This window comes from Prunus mume, linkage group LG2 (assembly GCF_029339155.1).
Source record: "Prunus mume cultivar Tortuosa linkage group LG2, ASM2933915v1, whole genome shotgun sequence".
NCBI classification, from domain to species: domain Eukaryota; kingdom Viridiplantae; phylum Streptophyta; class Magnoliopsida; order Rosales; family Rosaceae; genus Prunus; species Prunus mume.
In genome coordinates, this window is record NC_142699.1 from 39,451,981 (window position 1) to 39,469,553 (window position 17,573).

General features: G+C 36.1%; 1 protein-coding gene across 4 annotated transcripts; it reads right to left on the minus strand.

Annotated features, from left to right (window-relative positions):
- Positions 1-203: 203 nt before the first annotated feature.
- Positions 204-10,579, minus strand: LOC103322616 (putative acyl-activating enzyme 16, chloroplastic). Of its 4 annotated transcripts, none has more exons than XM_089046469.1 (19): positions 10,390-10,579; positions 9,969-10,233; positions 8,781-8,972; positions 8,232-8,346; positions 7,360-7,447; positions 6,739-6,941; positions 5,861-5,979; positions 5,363-5,512; positions 5,030-5,097; positions 4,563-4,668; positions 3,546-3,704; positions 3,200-3,253; positions 3,040-3,120; positions 2,446-2,583; positions 1,934-2,093; positions 1,164-1,243; positions 926-1,071; positions 481-538; positions 204-389 (listed from the first exon to the last, which is right to left on the minus strand). In XM_089046469.1, the coding sequence occupies exons 2-19, from the start codon at positions 10,203-10,205 to the stop codon at positions 297-299; spliced, it is 2,247 nt and encodes a 748-aa protein (XP_088902595.1). In that variant the 5' UTR covers positions 10,206-10,233; positions 10,390-10,579; the 3' UTR covers positions 204-296. The 4 variants fall into 4 exon arrangements, with proteins under 4 accessions (XP_088902595.1, XP_016647970.1, XP_088902596.1 ...); XM_016792484.2 differs by having other exon boundaries at positions 9,969-10,238; XM_089046470.1 differs by lacking the exon at positions 10,390-10,579 and having other exon boundaries at positions 8,781-9,032; positions 9,969-10,097.
- Between the last annotated feature and the right edge of the window lie 6,994 nt (positions 10,580-17,573).

The following is a 17,573-nucleotide window of genomic DNA, read 5'->3' on the forward strand; positions in this document are numbered from 1 at the left end:
TATTTATTTGTTTATAAAGGGCACATTCTTAAACTTGGGCCCTGGGCCTTAAATCACCTAGGGCCACGTTTGACATCTCTACACACCCAAAGCAGTACAAGTTAACTTCTACTTTTGTTCGATTTTCCTTTCACTTTTTGTAATTGAGATGTAACCCAAAAAAAAAAGAAAAAAAACTTATTTTAGGCCCGATACTCGAAATATAATTAAAAAGCCCAATATTTTCATGAAGAATTCACTATGATAAATGTGATCCATGCATACTAGCATGAAAAAATAGATACAATTTTGCTATTTCACTTGAACAGATTGTCTATTTGGTCCTTGTATTGAGCCACGATTCTATCCCTTCGAATTTTCATGGTTGGAGTCATTAAGCCACTGTCAATCTGCAATAGAAACAGAAATGTATAATCAGTCAAGAAGTCACAGCAGTAACTTGCAAGGCTAAGGACAATGCTGATGGCATGGATGTTTTACCGTAAAGGGTTCTTCCGCAATTAAGATTGGTCCAATTTGAAATGAACGCCCTGAAGTCCTGCTCAAAAATAGAAGGAGAATTATGAGCATGTTTACCAAACAGCTAAACCTTCTTAGACAACTGAGTCTCAAACATGGCAGAACCTGTCCAAAGCTTAAGGTTATAGGCCATTTGGTACATTAAGGCGGACTAAGGGTTGTGAGAAATTAAAATTAATCGTCCCGGAATAATTTGCAGTTTTCGACATTTTGGTTTAGACCCCAAAAACTTAAGCTGTTAAGGAAACGACATTGCTAATCAAGGTAGCAATATTTAGTGCACTTCTATGGGACTTTCGTTTACTGAACCCAATGAGAAAAAAAAGATGAAACAAACATAACAAAACTTGCAGTCATGCAAACCTTGTCCAGTATTAACCAAACAATGAACCTAGAAAGATTTTACCATTTTCTCAATTCTTCGTATAACAAGTTTGTCATTCTGTCGTTACTTAGGTCAGAGGCATCAATATCTACAAGAGACAGCTTTTTGGCTGCAATCAAAGCCTCTTCTTTGTTTGGAACAATTATTGCCCCAAGGCGTCGTTGATCCTACATATATGAACGCCCACCACATACATAATCAGTATATCAACAATATAAGTGGGATAACAAAAACAAACTGAAACTGATATTGGATTAACCTGGCCAATGACAACAATTTGTTGAATTAAACTACTTCTCAAGGCAGCTTCCTCAAGCTCTGCCGGTTCAATATTTTCCCCTAGTTGAAAAATGCCGACAAGCTCAGTGTTAAGGAAAAGGAAAAAGAATGAGATTAAAAAAAAAAAAAACACAAAATCATATGAGTTGCATTTACGTTCATAAAGTAGACTTCAATCAAAGATAGAAACTTAAGAGTAAAAGATAGTTAAGAGGAACAAGAAAGTAAACACCTAAATATTTTTCTTGAGATCCAAATGTATAAATAAATAAGAACAGCCTGCTACTGGGTAGTGTCAGGCTCTAGCCTGCAATAATTTGTTCTTGTATAGAACATAGCTTAACCAGAAAAAATTAAAACATTTATGAAATAGAATAAGCTCAAGTTCACCATTACCATAAACACAAATGAATTTTAGAATGAGCAAAGTTCTCTGTGCACATAAATTCATATAGTTGAGATATCTGGAAAGATGCAAGTGAATACATATACCACCATAGCATGACTATCTATCTATCTATCTATCTATCTCCATGAAATATAAACATGCAAGACTATTTGCGAAAAACTTAAGATTTGGCATTTAAGTTTAACAGAAATGATTACATTCAGCACTTAAATTTTCATACAATCTTCAATACTAATCATGGGATTTTTTTATACTTTTAGTTTCAAATTTTCTTTATTTTCAAGTAACTAGTAAGAAGATCCATGATAAATATGCAGAAGAAAATTAAGCTATTAGTATACCTGTTGAAAGAACTATAGTGTCCTTGGCACGTCCTTCAAGGACAACCACACCTCCACAACGACGACTTCGCCCTGTTGAATGGTGAGGAGCAATCCAGCCTATGTCTCCAGTGTTTAGCCAACCATCATCATCCAGAACGTGCTTTGTAGCTCCTGGATTCTAGTCCAAACATGAACAAAAAAGGTCACAAAACATATAATTAGGTAAGGGAAGAGAATGTTGAATTTGGATAGTACTAAAAAGAAAATTCAGACTGTAAGAATTAAGTTCAAAAGAAATTCGAAATATGAAGACAATAACTATGAGATTTCTCAAATATATTTCTCCACCCACATTCCTAACCCTATTTGCACTTCATGTATAACCAAGAAGGTGTAGATTAAATTTAAGGACAATGGAAGTCTACATATAGACAAACAGGCATAGATATGTATATAGATACACACAAATACACATATATATATATATATTGGTACACATGTAGGAATGTGAACAATAAAATTATTGATACCTTGTAGTATCCTTTCATCACTGGTGGGCCCCTAACTTTTAAAATGCCACTTAAACCAGGGGGGAGAACTTCACTAGTTTCAGAATCTACAACTTTGAACTCTATATGTCGAATTGGATGCCCAACTGAACCAACAACCTTTAAGAAAGCACACAAAAGAGAGAAAAGAAAAGTCTTTAAGAATAGAACTAAAAGAAAAGTCTGAAATGTCTGAAGACATAATCCAGTGCCAACAATTTCAACAGACTTATACAACCACAAAGTAATCATTGTAAATTTCAAATACAATTGTAATAACCAAAAAAAGATAAAGTTGATATACGGAAACTGAGTAATAACTTTGCACTAGCTATAGGATAATTCTAGCAGTATGGGAAGTGATTGCTTGTTCATGGTATGACCAGTAATTTAAACAGAATGGCATCCTCATTTGTGAACTCTTTTATGTTTGTTATCGATTCCTCAGGTGAAGACAAACAAAAGTATATCAAGTGCAACTCAACAACACAAACTAACACTCCCCTTGTTGAGTAAGTCCACAGAACAAGGAAACCAAATTGGGCCCTACACATAATTTTAAATAATATTTCTTACATTACAGTTTGGTCGTCGAGCAGCAACAACAGGAGAAGTCTCTGTTAAGCCATATCCATTCAGCAGTTTCACGTCAATTGCCTGCAAGCATACAACCCTAAAATGATAGCTGTTATCCAAAACATCTATTGGGCAAGAAAAATATGAGTGAAAACCAAACCTCAAAAAATTTATCAACATGTGAAGGCAGACAACCTCCTCCACTGATACCAGCCTGCAGGAAGCCACATATTTCCTTTCTAATCAACACCACAATATCTAGTTTTATCAATCAGATATGCTTAAAAAGATCAATAAAAGTAAAGAGAGAGTGCAGATTCCCTTCTGAAACAGAGTTACCTCTGCAAATGAGAAAACGAAATGTAAAAAGATTTCTTTTAGTGAAAGTAATCACTTCAAGAACATTTTATCTGGCTTAATCTACGAAGGTAACCATGGAATACCACTTTACAAAAAGTCATGTAATAGTACAAAGAAGCTACAAATAACAACTGACATAAGATGACCTTTGATATTCCCAGAGCAGAGTGAATATTTCTATAAACTAGTTTCTTTCCCAACACATGCAAAGGCCATAGTAATGCAGCAATAACTCTTGCCCATAACCAATCTGATATTGAAACAAGATATGGTGGTTGCTTCTGGTTCCTCGTCAAACATGTCCCCTATAAACCAAATCGAAATCAGTCAATGCCATTAAGTTTGGCTCAACAGATTGATCATCCGATTCAAAAAGATTCAATAAAAAAAAAAAAAAAAAAGAGCAATTGAATTGTTATAAAAGACCCATTTAACAGTTGGGTCATGCATTTCAACGTTATTTGAATTAGTATATAGATTCCAACAAAGCTGGTGTTTCTCTTTGTGTGACCTCTTTGATGTCAAGGCATAATACGTTATTGGACCATAGTGGATGAACATGAGCATTGACCAACGATGTGTAGCCAAATCTATCAAAGATAATAGGTCCGTTGATGGCACCTTCCATTGGGGTATTTACAGAACCCTTTCCTATCTCCACAAACTAAGCTAAGTATGAAGGAGATAAATATAAGTGGGGTTACCTTGAGGGAACCCACAATCATTTACTTTGGGTACAGTGGTTTGACCAGCAGTAATGTTTTATTCTTTTACAACAATCTCTGTTTACTAAGTATCAACATATTTTAACTTTAAAAAAAACAACCACAAATACGAAGCAAAACACATGTCCCTGTTAATTACTAACAGGGAGCAATTCGACCATACAGAAAGGTATTAATTTAGTTGTCTTACAGCAATAAGACGCCATGAACTCATTAAAGAACAATGAAATAGTTACGTCATACCATGGCAGACTTATATCATATGTTATTAACTGATTTTTCCACAAAATAACAAATTATTAAAACAATCAGATTATCAGTAATCGACACGAAAATGAAATAGAAAAATAAACGTGGTGTATACTGAATGTTTGTTTGGAAATGAGAATAACAAATAACAAGACTTGTTAAAGAAGACTAAAATCTCAGATAATGAACCTCATAGATCCTCTTAAATTCCATGTATGCCAAACTGATCCTTATGAATGTAAGTGCAACAAACTTAAGAACTGTAGAGCTAGAAGAAATTTGTTTCTGAATCCCACTGCAAAGAGACAAAATAAAGAATTTAACATTAACAAAAACAAAGAAAAAAAAGGAATCTACTCTATCTCACCTAAACAAAGGTCTAGATATACCAGTAAACTATGCAGAGCATTCATCATTCCATCCTTATAATTACAGTACAACATTTCAGAATTGAGGAAATTTAAAAGAGATCTAAACAGACATCTCAGTTTAACATCTGAAGCTAATTTGATCTTTATTTGGCACATCCACCACATGATTTTAACCAGGCAATGGAAACTCAACCTTACTGGTAAAGAAATGAAAGGGGTTTCAACAGATAACCTTATATGAGCATCAACTTTAAACAAACATTATGAACCCAAGAAAAGATATACCTGTAAAGTGTCTCATACACTAAAGGAACCGAAATTACATAGTTTGGTTGATATTGCCGCAAATCATCCTATCACACAATAAAAGCACCAATCAATTTCAACTTATAAAATCATAACGAGACCTAAGTATTCCATTTCACACTAACAGATTTTCTTTTAATTCTTTTACAAAATCACCGCCAAATAATATAAAGTTAATATAGAAAGCAAGAATTGTTAAGGCAAGCCCTTAGAGTGTCTTGCCACTAAATTTTAGCTCTGAAATAGCATTTCCAAAAAATTGAATATACCAAAGAAAATAACATATTGCAAGAAAATCAGATGTAATAATACCTTCAATTTCCTCACATTTGTGTAAAACTGCTCAATGCCACACGTAAAAGCAAAGTACTCACAAGCTCGTTCATAGCAATGCCAAGGTGGGAGCATGCTAAGAAATTTGTCTCCACCTACAGCAGGTACAATGTCTGAGAGGTTCTTTATCTGGTAAAAAACAACAAAAATAGCCGCAATATGTGTCAAATATAATTTATTATGGCAAGTACTGGTTTCAATTATACCAAAAAGAAACTGGGGAAGGTGTTTCAAGATGCAGCAAATACTTGCCTAAAATGCAATACAAGTAAGAACAGTGGAAAACAAAAGAAATAGTTAATAGAACTGCCTCTTTCAACAATCATTGACATACAAACTCACATAATCATCCCGAAAAAATACAACTAAAAACAAAACAAAAGTACCCAAAATCTATCTCTATCATAGAACGTTCAAAGGTGGGGCCTACTATTTTACATATTATATCTTAGTCAAATATACACCCGAAATACCAACCTGATGCATCAGATTTCGATGGGTGAGGATGACTCCTTTTGGGTTGCCACTTGTTCCACTTGTATATACTAATGCAGCAACATCATCTGGTTTGATAGGTTCATGCAGACAGTACTGCTCTGCAATCAGAATATTTACATTAGAGGCTGCATACTGACCAACCATATCGTAGTCCATTCACAGAAACAATAGAATAATGTTTAGAAGATAACCAGTGGGATACAAGTCATTCCATGAAATAACTGTCTCTGTTTTCCAATTTCTAAGTGGCATGCCTTTCCATCAGAGGGTACTCTGTCGCCTAAATTTTTTGTAAACTTTATGGCATACCAGATGACTAATGCCAAAACTATAATCACAAGAGCCCCAAGGTTAACCCTTTAGGTGAATTTGTAATTCAACGAAAAAAGCTTACTACTTATCTGGGGCAGAGCAAAGACAAAGAAAAGAAAAAACACAAGAAACTGACCAAACAATCCAATCCAAGTTGTTTGGGGTCAGACTTGAAAGTTACAAGACCAACTGGTTCAACCAGTTGTTCTGTCAAGTTTGGGGTTTAAAAAACCAAAAAACCAACCCAATCCAATTCATAAACTTAGGTATTTTAATGAGGTGTTGTAATTTTTATGGGATTGCGTATTATGCTTTGCCTGCACTTAATTATTATGTTCCAGCCCTAAATCATGATTTATTTTGTCTAATATTGCATGCTTTGTGATAACAAGTAACACTGAAATTATGAAAAGGGCTTAATGGATAAAAGAAAAAGAAAGAGATGATTGGCGTACAAGCATCATCAGAATTAAGCACGGTAAAGGATTTAAATGTATTTCAAGGCAAAAAAGGAAATTACTAACAGAAACAGATGGATGACATACGTTTATCATCAGAATCAAGCATAATCTTACGACTATCTCGTCCCAAATCTAGAATCTCCTTGTAGTTAAAAATAGGAACCTTTCCTTCACTGACCAGGCTTGACTTCTCACCCCATAACAGAACAATAAATTTAATAGGCTTGGAATAGAATTCTTCTGAAAATCGATTTAACAATTCAGGACTGTCCACAGCAAGTGCAACACTGTTGTAGCAATGAAGTTAAACTCAAAATTATTCCATGGAGTCAGCAATGCTTTTGTAAATACATAAACTCATTCATTATAGTTCCATGTACTTTCATTGATCTCAACCAAATCCCACTACTAACTCCATAGAATGGGAAAGTTCAGATTAAGATACACAATGAATTCAAACAGATATGAACTATCTTATTCATTATATACATATATTATTCAAGAAACAAATTTGCACTCATTGACTCTCAAAAAGAGATCTGACGTGAAAGGAACCTACTAAAACAAGTTGCACTGAAAAAACAAATGGTGTAGAACAAAAATAAAAAATCAAGAATAGAATACATACAACATAATGCATAAATCATATATTTAGTAGACCTCGGTACTATACTTGAAATAAATAGAATTTTAAAGGGAGAAAACCTATCAGAATGATTGTATATTTGTGATAACTCTTCAACAGATGATCTCGAACCTCTTGCCACATTGATTGCTCCAGTTGCCATTATACCTAAATCAAAATTAATCATGACAGTAAGCTTTTACTCTCAGAGATGCATAAAGGAGATATATGAATAAATTGGCAGAGACACATAATATCATGTCCTAGCATATTAAAATTTTCTTTAATGAATTTGATCCTAGAATAGAACCAATCAGCTAAGTATTGTCCAAAGTATCATACAGAATTTTAAAAAAATTGTTTCAAGATTAATCTAAAAATAGGAAGTGCTTTTTTAGCCAAACACATGGGTTAAGTGATATTGTGATAGCCGCATGTCATACGAATATAGCATTATATTCCTCAACTTGTATTCTCCAATGATAAGAGTTTAGACCCAGCAGGTTCAAGTTTGTTCTATAAAACAGATACTAATCGCTTGCCATGTGGATGGCATGGATTGAAACAGCTGCATATTGGCCACAAAAATACAGTGAATGGTTGATACAAGGGAAGTGCAAAGTTTACAGTCCCTCTATTAGCAAAAGTTAAAAGATAGAACTAATTTCTTTAAAATTAATATGCACAACGATGTCAGGTGAGATGTTTGAGAAAAGATTATCTTAAGGATTTTCTGCTATATTTTGCTACATAGAGACTATGCACTTGACTTCCTGTCAAGCATGCTTTCAGTTCATATTCCAAGCAACAAACCTGAAGAGCAAAATGACTATATCAGAGCAATAGTGTGGCCATAGAGAAAATAAGCATACCACATCCTAAAGAAGTAATACAAGATGGCTATAAAGAATTGATTTAATGAAACATTTTTTTAAGCTACAATGTCAAATACCCTGATCCGCAACAAGCCAACGGCATGAATTATCAGCAAAAAGTGCAATTTTTTCTTCTGGCTTTACTCCAACAACTCTCAGCCCTTCAGAAAAATCCAAAATTTCCTGCTCAAGCTGCACAATTAAAGAAACAAAAGGACAGACACTCAATAGATCTGTAAAATGCTATACATGAAACTAGATTAAATGAAAAATAAAGTCAGAGTATGAGATCATAAAAAGTTTGCAAGAGTAAATTGATATAAACAACCAAGTTGATGGCCAAGTCAATGTTACAAAAAGTATACGTATGTCACTGATTGTTATTCATTTTTAATAGAAATTTATATTTACGATCAAAGAAAATTTATTAAAGTCAAAGAAAGAACAAGGAATCTTTGTCTGTTCAATGTACTCCCACTAGATCTACTAGTTACAAAACAGGAACCTTAATCATTGCATTAATAAATCCCTATATCCTGGTGAGTGGGTGACAAACAAAAAGAGCAAATAAGTCATGATAAAATAAGCACAAAAGAGATAATCAAGAATAAGAAAGGAAAATTAACCTCTTTATAAGTTAAATTTGAAGGTGGGTCATGGTATGGATCCACCAATGCGACACGGTCACCATATTTCTCAGCTGAAGATCTCCAAATGTCAGGAACTGCTCTCCACTCATCAGATACCGAAGCATCATTAGCATCTAGTAACACACTTTCTAGAAATGGGGAATATCTTCGTATCTGCATTTCCTCTGTCTGAAACAGGAGTTTCATTTAGTACAAATACATGAAAGTGCCCGCTAGCTGTATAACCATCTGTATATCAGACATTCAAAGCCTTCTACAGTTAAGGGAAAACAAACAAAAACCTTATAACATATGCACAATGAGATCAATAAGACCAAAATAGTTGTATCCTTTTGAATATGGCATGATGGAGATAGATCATAGTCATGAAATTCCATGTATCTCACTTTTTGAAATTCTAGAGCACAACACTTACTGCCTCTATGAATGTGGAATACTTTAAAGCAATCCAGCAGAGGGATAAGAAAAACAGATCAAATAATCTAGACAGAGAGATGATAGCTCTAGAAAACTCTGGAATTAATACATATATCAAGTTCTACTTCCATTTTTGAAAAGAATCAATATAAGAACTTTAACAAAACCAAAGATGACAAACACAGAACCTGATTGCCTAGTACGTTTAGTCAGAAGTACATTATATTCCTCAAAAACAAAAAGTAATATCTTACACCTCATTTTAAAAGTCCAGAAATGTCAACTAAGCTCCTAATTCAGAATATTGATAGAATTGGAGACACACTAACATTACATGCCAAAATACCAAACATAAAGTTGTATTTGTTGGCGAGTCCTTACTTAGTTAGGATTTTGGTTGCTTATTTAGTTAGAATTTTGGTTACTTACCAATTATTATTTAGTTCTATTGTAATAGAGATTTGTTTCCTATTGTAATTTAGATACATTTCCTTCTTTTTTTATGCTCATATTCTCATTCTTCTCCAATATGGAGGTATTTATACAAGTACAAAGATGTGTTAACTCTATATAAAATATGAAATATATCTAAATTACAATAGGAAATTAAAATAATAATTGGTAAGGAACCAAAATTCTAACTAAATAAGGAACCAAAATCCTAACTAGGACTCGCCAACAGTATTACAGCTAGACCAACCAAAATAACGAAATCAACTGCGAATGAAAAGGGTATTTAGAAATCACCTTTGATTGGCAAAACAGACGAAATCCACGATTGAGAGAAAACCCCCCTCGGCTTCCATAGCATTTTCTAAGAAAGATTTGTCTGCTTCTGAATTTATGGTTAGAACAGAGGAATTGGAGGGCATGCCCACAATCAAAAGAGTTTCTCAGAATGGAGTTGGGCGTTAAGAAAATGGTGGTAGCCATTTGATTGACCCAAGCAGAAGCAGAAACTGAAACTATGGAAACTGGGTTCATCTGAGCTCCTAATATAGCTTTGTCTATGCTTCCCTTTTCATATATGCACAGAAAGAGAGGGAAAAGAAGACGACAAGCGAGAAAAACTAAAAGATGAGAGTAGTGATAGTGTTTGTGAAAAGTACTGTGAGAGATTACAGGAAGTTGAAAGAGAAAACAAAAACTGCAGAAAATGAATGAGTACCAAGGACAACGTTTTTCCAGCTGAGTCGATGGAAGTTGTTGACGTCCGAACAAGAACGTGAAAGAGATAAAGGTTTTATATTTGATAATTTATGAAGAAGATGTAAATTGGCTATTAATTAAACATGAAGTCGTGTTTGTCTTACGCATGAGATGGAGAGGCTCTTTCATTTCTTTATAGCCAGGAGCTTAAACGGTCACTAAGAAACAAACAGAACGACTTTTCTTTTTATATAGATACCAGATAAGGGAAGTTTTTCCTGGTTTCCTTCTGCTGCGGTCGTTTTCTGAAGGGTCAAATTATATTTAGTCCCGCAAGAAATTAGTAGTTGTGTACGTGGTGAAAACCAAATATATTTCGGAATTTTGAGGTTCTATGTCAGAATTTATTTGGACTTGCTATCTAGCTTGCATTCCTAAAATTACCTATGTTCCTCTTTTACCAATTTTGCCATTCCTTAAGAAAACAAAAACGAATATAATAAGAGTACACAAGTTATTAGAATTTGTTTTCAAACAAAATTTTTTTCCATAATTTTCAATAGCTTTTCCTATACAATAACTACCAGTAATCTGACACATACAATAAGATATCGGGTCGAACCGGGTTGCCGACAACCAACGCTTCCTAAGCTAGGAAGGTAGCCTTCTCCTCCACCCATCTTCTCCTTCCGCTCCTCTTCTCCCATCGTTTTCCCTCTCTCTCATCCTCTTTCCCTCCCTTTTCCCTTTTCGCATTTACTTTCCTTACACACTGTTGAGGCCCAAAAATCCAAGGTTTGGCCCAAATATATTTCTAGCCCATACGACATCTAACTTGGGAAGAAACCCAACTTGGGTATGCAAGAGTTCGTCATATATGCTTGTACACGTGTCATACCAAGCAAATAAGCAACACGCCACGCTATAAGCTTAAGTGGGCCCAAGCCACAAGAATGCCTTGGGCTTACTGAGTGAGTTGTAGTATGGATGGTAACGAATTTTCATGAGGCCCATTAATAAGTGAAATAGAAGTTTTGGGTTGTAGAGCCTCAAACTCAAGCTTATTTCTTGAGCCCAAATATGTGGGTGAACATAAAGGAGAGAAAAAAGCCCAATACTCTAAGAAAAATAGCCCAATACTCTAGGAAATTAGCTCATTCCCTTAATAGGTTAACAGATCACCTTAGAAAGGCCCAAGCAAGCAAGGAAAATATTTGCAGCCTCCAGACTTAGCTGGAGACAAAACCACGACAAAAGCTAAAGGCCACTCGCGTCTGCAGGCTGCTGGGAATCTCTAGCACATGGCCAAAGACAAATACCAACACAAGCCATCCAAAAAACCAAAGGATATTTGAGCAAAACACCCTTTAGACCAGCACCATTACCCACTCATTTCTTACCATGAAATAAAGGAGGAAAGAAGGTGAGGTAGTAGCTAAAAATAGGAGTTTAACACTGAAGCAACTACGGGAAGGCCTTAGAGCTCCTAAAAATCTTGTCTTTATGTGTTTGGACAGAAGAAGATTTCACAAAAGAGGTTGAATCGAAGGAAGATAAGATAAATGGAGAAGAAGACTTAGCAAAATTGGAGAGAACCAACTCGGGTTCCTTGGGAAGGAGAAGCTTCCAGCAGCTATAAAAGGAGGTACCTCCTATGTATTAAACACAACCACACCCACTACTTCACCATTAGCTAAAACACATATCCAGAGAGCAAACTTCATCTCTCATCCCTGAAACCTCTGCAATTTCGAGCCACATTCCTCTATCTTCTCCCATTTTCTCTTATGGAAAATTGTTCTAGACTTGACAGAGCTTTCGTCAAGCTACCAGAAACTACTTAACACACCCATTATTATTCTCCCATCTTTCTCTTTTCAACGAACCCACTTAGAATTCCTTCCCCTTGCCTTAAAACCCTTGTTTCTCATAGGAACTCACAGCCCTCTCTCTCTTTCATGCTAAACTCATGAGTGCTTAGCTTCCATGCCACAAGCTTCTCAAGCCAAGGCAAGAATTTATTTATAAGCAACTATTGGTTTCATTGGTGAAGGAGACCAAGGTGTTTCCCAAGGCTTAGCTACCCTTTTGAAGTACTCTTGGGGTCTAATCCTTGAACTTAGACTCAAGGGGCAATTTCATACATTTGGATCTTTACAGCAGCGCAGGCCCATCAAGATGGCTCTTTGAAACGAAAAGTCCCTACATAAATGGGTGACTCTGCTAGGGATTAGGCCGTTATCTTCATCAGTACTTCCAAGGAAGAAGTCCAAGCAATAAACCAGAGAAAATAAAAGATAAGAATATTTCCTCTTTCTTTTTTCCTTTATTGGCTATCAACTTTACAAAACAAGCATAACATGTGCCTTTTGCTTGTGTCTTAGATCTCCATTCTCAAGCAAAACCAGATCTTGTACGAGGGCTAGGGGCTTAGGCAAATACATCATTCATGCCATTGGGCGAACTACACATGCAAACTCCAAAATACTTGGGGCTCCATGCCAAGCAAATATATATATATATATATATATATAAAGGGAGCCAAAATGCAAATCCAAATGACTTGGGGGCTTCCTACCAATTGAAAAAAAAAGTCAAGCACAAACATTTCAAAGTTTCTCATGTTAAACCAAGCTATACCTCGGTTCCAAGAGCTGTGTGATTCAATGTTATTCACATCTTCAACCAACTCTAAGCTATATACATTCATTCATCACTGTTTCCACCACTTCTAATATCTTAAACATTCTCCAGGCACTTGCCTTATTTCAAACCTTCTCAGCCCTTTCCTTATTTCAAAGATCCTGCCAACGTATACGCTCCTTAACCCCCAGAGCTCAATTTATCCTTGCAACAATTCAACAAACTTATTACATATCTGAAAGAAAACTCAACCTTAACAACTAGCTTGTTCTCTGTCTCACCCAAAGTCTCTCTAGTCAAGCAATTCAAATCTTCCATAAGCCTTCACATTGCAAGTCAAGACGAAAAACTCACCTTTATTCTATCAAGTTCCTAGCAAATCAGTAAGAAGATGACATCTCTCATGCTTTGGAGCCTCTAAATCAAGCTTGAAAAAGAAACAATAGAATACGTTGGCCAAAAATCAGGTGTCGGAAGGGAACTCGTAAACAAAAAGGGGGTGCCATAAACATAATTGCAATTGAAGCATAATTTATTCCAAGACAAGTTGCACGCAACCAAAACTCACCTTCATGTTATCAAACTCTAAGCAAATGAAACTTCTCATGCTTTAGAGCCTCTTAATCAAGCCTGAAAAGGATACATTAGCTAAGAATCAGATGCTGGAAAGAGATGCTTGTTTTATAAAGGTGAATGCTTCAACACTTGCATGCTTTCATTTTCTTTGAAGAAACTCCTGCAAAGTAGAAGATGATGCATGAGCAGCAAGCAAACTCATCAACCAAGCATTTGAAAAAATTCACATGGCATAATACCAATCCACATGCCAACAATACCATTCAATATCATGCTCTCACGACAATATTGCTCAAGAACATGCTCTAGCAATACCCAGATCAGCCTCAATGCCAAGAGAAAAGACATGCCAAATTTAAAAAAAAAAGCAACATGCCAAGCAAAACTTATACACAAGCTTTCCAACCATTCTAGCTAGAACATCCCACCTTTAGAAAATCACTATAAATCAAGTTTACATCCAACAAATCTCAAACTTTCCAGATTAGAACTAGACATACCAAGCCTCATTTTTCCAAAATTTTGTTGAATTTAGAGCTAGGGAAGCATGTCAAACAGATTCCTGAAACAGCTCATGCAGCAGGAGCTACACAGCTCTAGCAGCTTAACCCTCACTTTGAAATTCCACCGAAAATTCATTTTCACTTCAAGTGACGCACGACCAATTCCAACATAACCATTGAGAAGTCCATTTTCATGTATCAAAAGCTCCAACTCAGATTCGAAAAGAAACATTTCAAAAGTTCAAAAAACAGCCAGCAAGCTACTTTGAGATATTTTGACAAACACTTGTTTATCACTAAGCTAGAATCCTAAACCAAAAGCTCAACCTCCAAATTCAATTTCTAGTTAAAAATTCTAGGAAATACAGAGGAACTCAAGTATTCTGAAACGACCTGATCCAATTTCCACTTTGGAATCCGGTGAAACACATTAAAATCGACACTGGTAGTGTGGGTCAAAAATGACCAAAATGTCCAAAGCAGAACACAATCGAGGACTCGATTCGTGATCGCACTGTAATGTAGGCTGCCTACGCTTTCCGAGGATCAAGCCACACGTAGTTCTTTCCTCTGTTGACCTGTAACTAGTTTGTTTTACTGTAAACCTCACTCTAGGGCTGACATTTCTGGAGTATCCGGGACTCCATTTTACGATCTGTCAAATACCATACGATCCTGGGAAAGTCTAGATTAACATACTTGGAATTAACTACAATCCAACGGTTCAAACGTATTGAACCCGAAAATCGCATACTAGGCGAGATCCGTTCGGGGTCTTAACGATATCCGAATTAAGTTCCGCGAAATCCTACGCGCTCGTGAGGGCTAGGAGGTCATTCTAAAACTAACTGTGATCCCCACCTCGTTGCCCACGCGCCGCCACACGCGCTGGTAGCGCGTGGTGCCTAAAGCGATAACGCCTCGCCGGAAAAACTCAACATCTCGGCTCAAGACTCCTATCCTAGGTAAAACACCCTATTTGGAACCACTTTTGTTCTTGGACCTACCCCAAAAAGTGGCCGGAAGTGGCTGAAACCGTGATCTCAAAACCGGCCGAATCCTAGGTTCGAAATTAACCCTCTCACGCTAGAAATTCCTCAAATCCTACTCAACCATCAGCTAGATCATGAAAAATAGCTAGAAATTCATACCTCACACGACTGGATTGGTGGCCGGAGGAGGGAGAAACCGCTAGCCAAAGTTCTGTCAAAACCGGTCGGAAAACATGGTTTTCCGACGTCACTGACGGCGGAACAAGACACAGGCGTGATGGCGAGCTAGGCCGGTCATTTTGTGACCGGTCTCGTGACTGTGGTGGCGGAGCGACGGCGGTGGCTTGGAGAAGCCACCCGAGAGAAATATCGGGGGCTCGGGTGCCCAGAGAGAGAGAGAGAAACGAGGGTTTTAAAAAATCTAGTTTTCCAAAATTACCTTTTGCCCTTGAGTGTATTTTGACCGTATTTTCTTCGTTATAATTCCGATTCGAGTCCACTACGTGTCTACGGACTCGTTTTCGCGCTCTACGCAACGATATAATTGAAATCCCCAATTTCCTTCTTGGACAAAAAGTCAACCTTTGACCTAATAAAAATTCTAAGGGCATTTTAGTCTTTTCTTCTAATAAATTAATAATTAAATATTAATTTTTGGTTTGGGTTATTACAATCTACCCCCCTTAAAAAAATTTCGTCCTCGAAATTTACTTTCCCATCACTCGGAAAGGTGAGGGTACTAAGCCTGCATCTATTACTCGAATTCTCAAGTCTGTTCTTTTGAAACTGTACTCACCAATTGCATCTCAAAAACTGTAACTATAAGGCAATCAATAAAATCTGGAGGTCGCACATTTATGTCTGAATACCTGAGGTGGCTTAAGGAAATATAAAGCTCGAAAAAATCGATAAATAACGGAATTGATAAATTTAAAACTATCTTTCGACTCTAAGATTTAGCTAAAATCTCTTTTTCCCTCTGAGTGTCTGACACCTAGCTAATGCTGGGTGTAAAAGACTAGTTTACCTTTTTAACTGAATTTAAATAAAATTTTAATGTGACTTCTATCAAAAATTGTAGTCTCCTGAATGAACATTTCCCAAAAAGTTCTACCAAAACAAGTATAGATGTTTAAATATATATCTATATCACAACTGCCAGCATGTATTGAAGTATATCCAAAAGGAATCAAGGATCATAACACTCAAGCCTCAGGTTGCAACAATTCAAATAAATGAACTTGCTCATAAAATTCATCTCAACCTTCAGATCAAACATAAACTCTGGTAATCTCATTCAACAGCCTGTAACTTAAAATATTTAAAAGCATATAATAAGATACTGAACTCATGCATTCCTGCTTATACATAACTTACTAAGCAATACTCTTGCTGAAAAAAAACATTGAATATATAATTCATCCTGCTTTGTAATCCTTGCTGGACTCAGGAGACATTTGGTCAACCTGATTCGCAATGCTCCCACGGTCCGGATAAGCTGTAAGACTCGTGGGGCAACATATGCTAGAAGTACTGGAACTGTTTAATACCATATCCAATAATAACAATTACAGTCAACAATCTAAATAACATAAAATAAGATAAATTAAAGCAATCTGGATGAAAATAAAATAAAATAAACAAACTTTGAATAAACTTGCATCGAACTCATTTAAAATTCATAAGTAATCATGTGTGGGTATATGTATGTATATATATATATATGTAGATGTAATGCTTAAGAAAATAATGATAACTGTATAAAGTCCTCTCCACCTAGGCGTACCCCCATAGCTGATTTCAATTCACGATATCCATCAATTCCGATAACCACAATTCCTGGCGGTCTCGAGGATACAAAATCAACCCGAGCAGACAAGCGATATCCGTCAATTCACTGGCGGTCTCGGTGACACAAAGTCAACCCGAGCCATGGCCCAGCGGGACTCGGGGGACCGTAGTCGGCTGATCCATAAGCTGGCAGTCTCGAGACAACCTCTCAATCAGAGCGCAGCTTTGGCACCACACGGTCAGGCGTCCCGAACTCGTGGGGCAAAATAACTGACTGTCTCAAGGCAACTGGGGGGTACCCTCACGGTGGGTTTGAAAACCACAATCTGCTATTTACACAAACTTTCGATAAATTGGTTTTCAACTGAACTTAAAAGATATTCATATATGCAACAATATATATGTACCAAAATCTAATGAAAACCAAAAATTAAATTTCTTCCTTTTCAACTCCTGAATATATGCACCAACTACTTAGCTAGCTGGTTAACCACATTGCTCTTTGCTTAGCATGTCATTCCAATATTAAATTTATTATATGAACAAATATAAATAGGTGATAAAAAAAACAGATAATGAAATACTCATCCTGCTAAACCTCAGTTCTCGACATAAGTGTGTATATACAATAACATATATAACAAAATTTTTATATGAAAACCTCAACAAATTTTTCAAATCCTTCTGGATATCTGTTT

Bases quoted from the DNA above. Each gene is read 5' to 3' on its own strand.
- LOC103322616 (XM_089046469.1), bottom strand. From the start codon at position 10,205: ATGAACCCAGTTTCCATAGTTTCAGTTTCTGCTTCTGCTTGGGTCAAT. The intron at 5,513-5,860 runs GTTGGTATTTCG...GTTTTTTACCAG, and splicing joins ATCGAAATCTGATGCATCAG to ATAAAGAACCTCTCAGACAT. The intron at 5,098-5,362 runs GTATTATTACAT...ATTGTGTGATAG, and splicing joins CAAATGTGAGGAAATTGAAG to GATGATTTGCGGCAATATCA.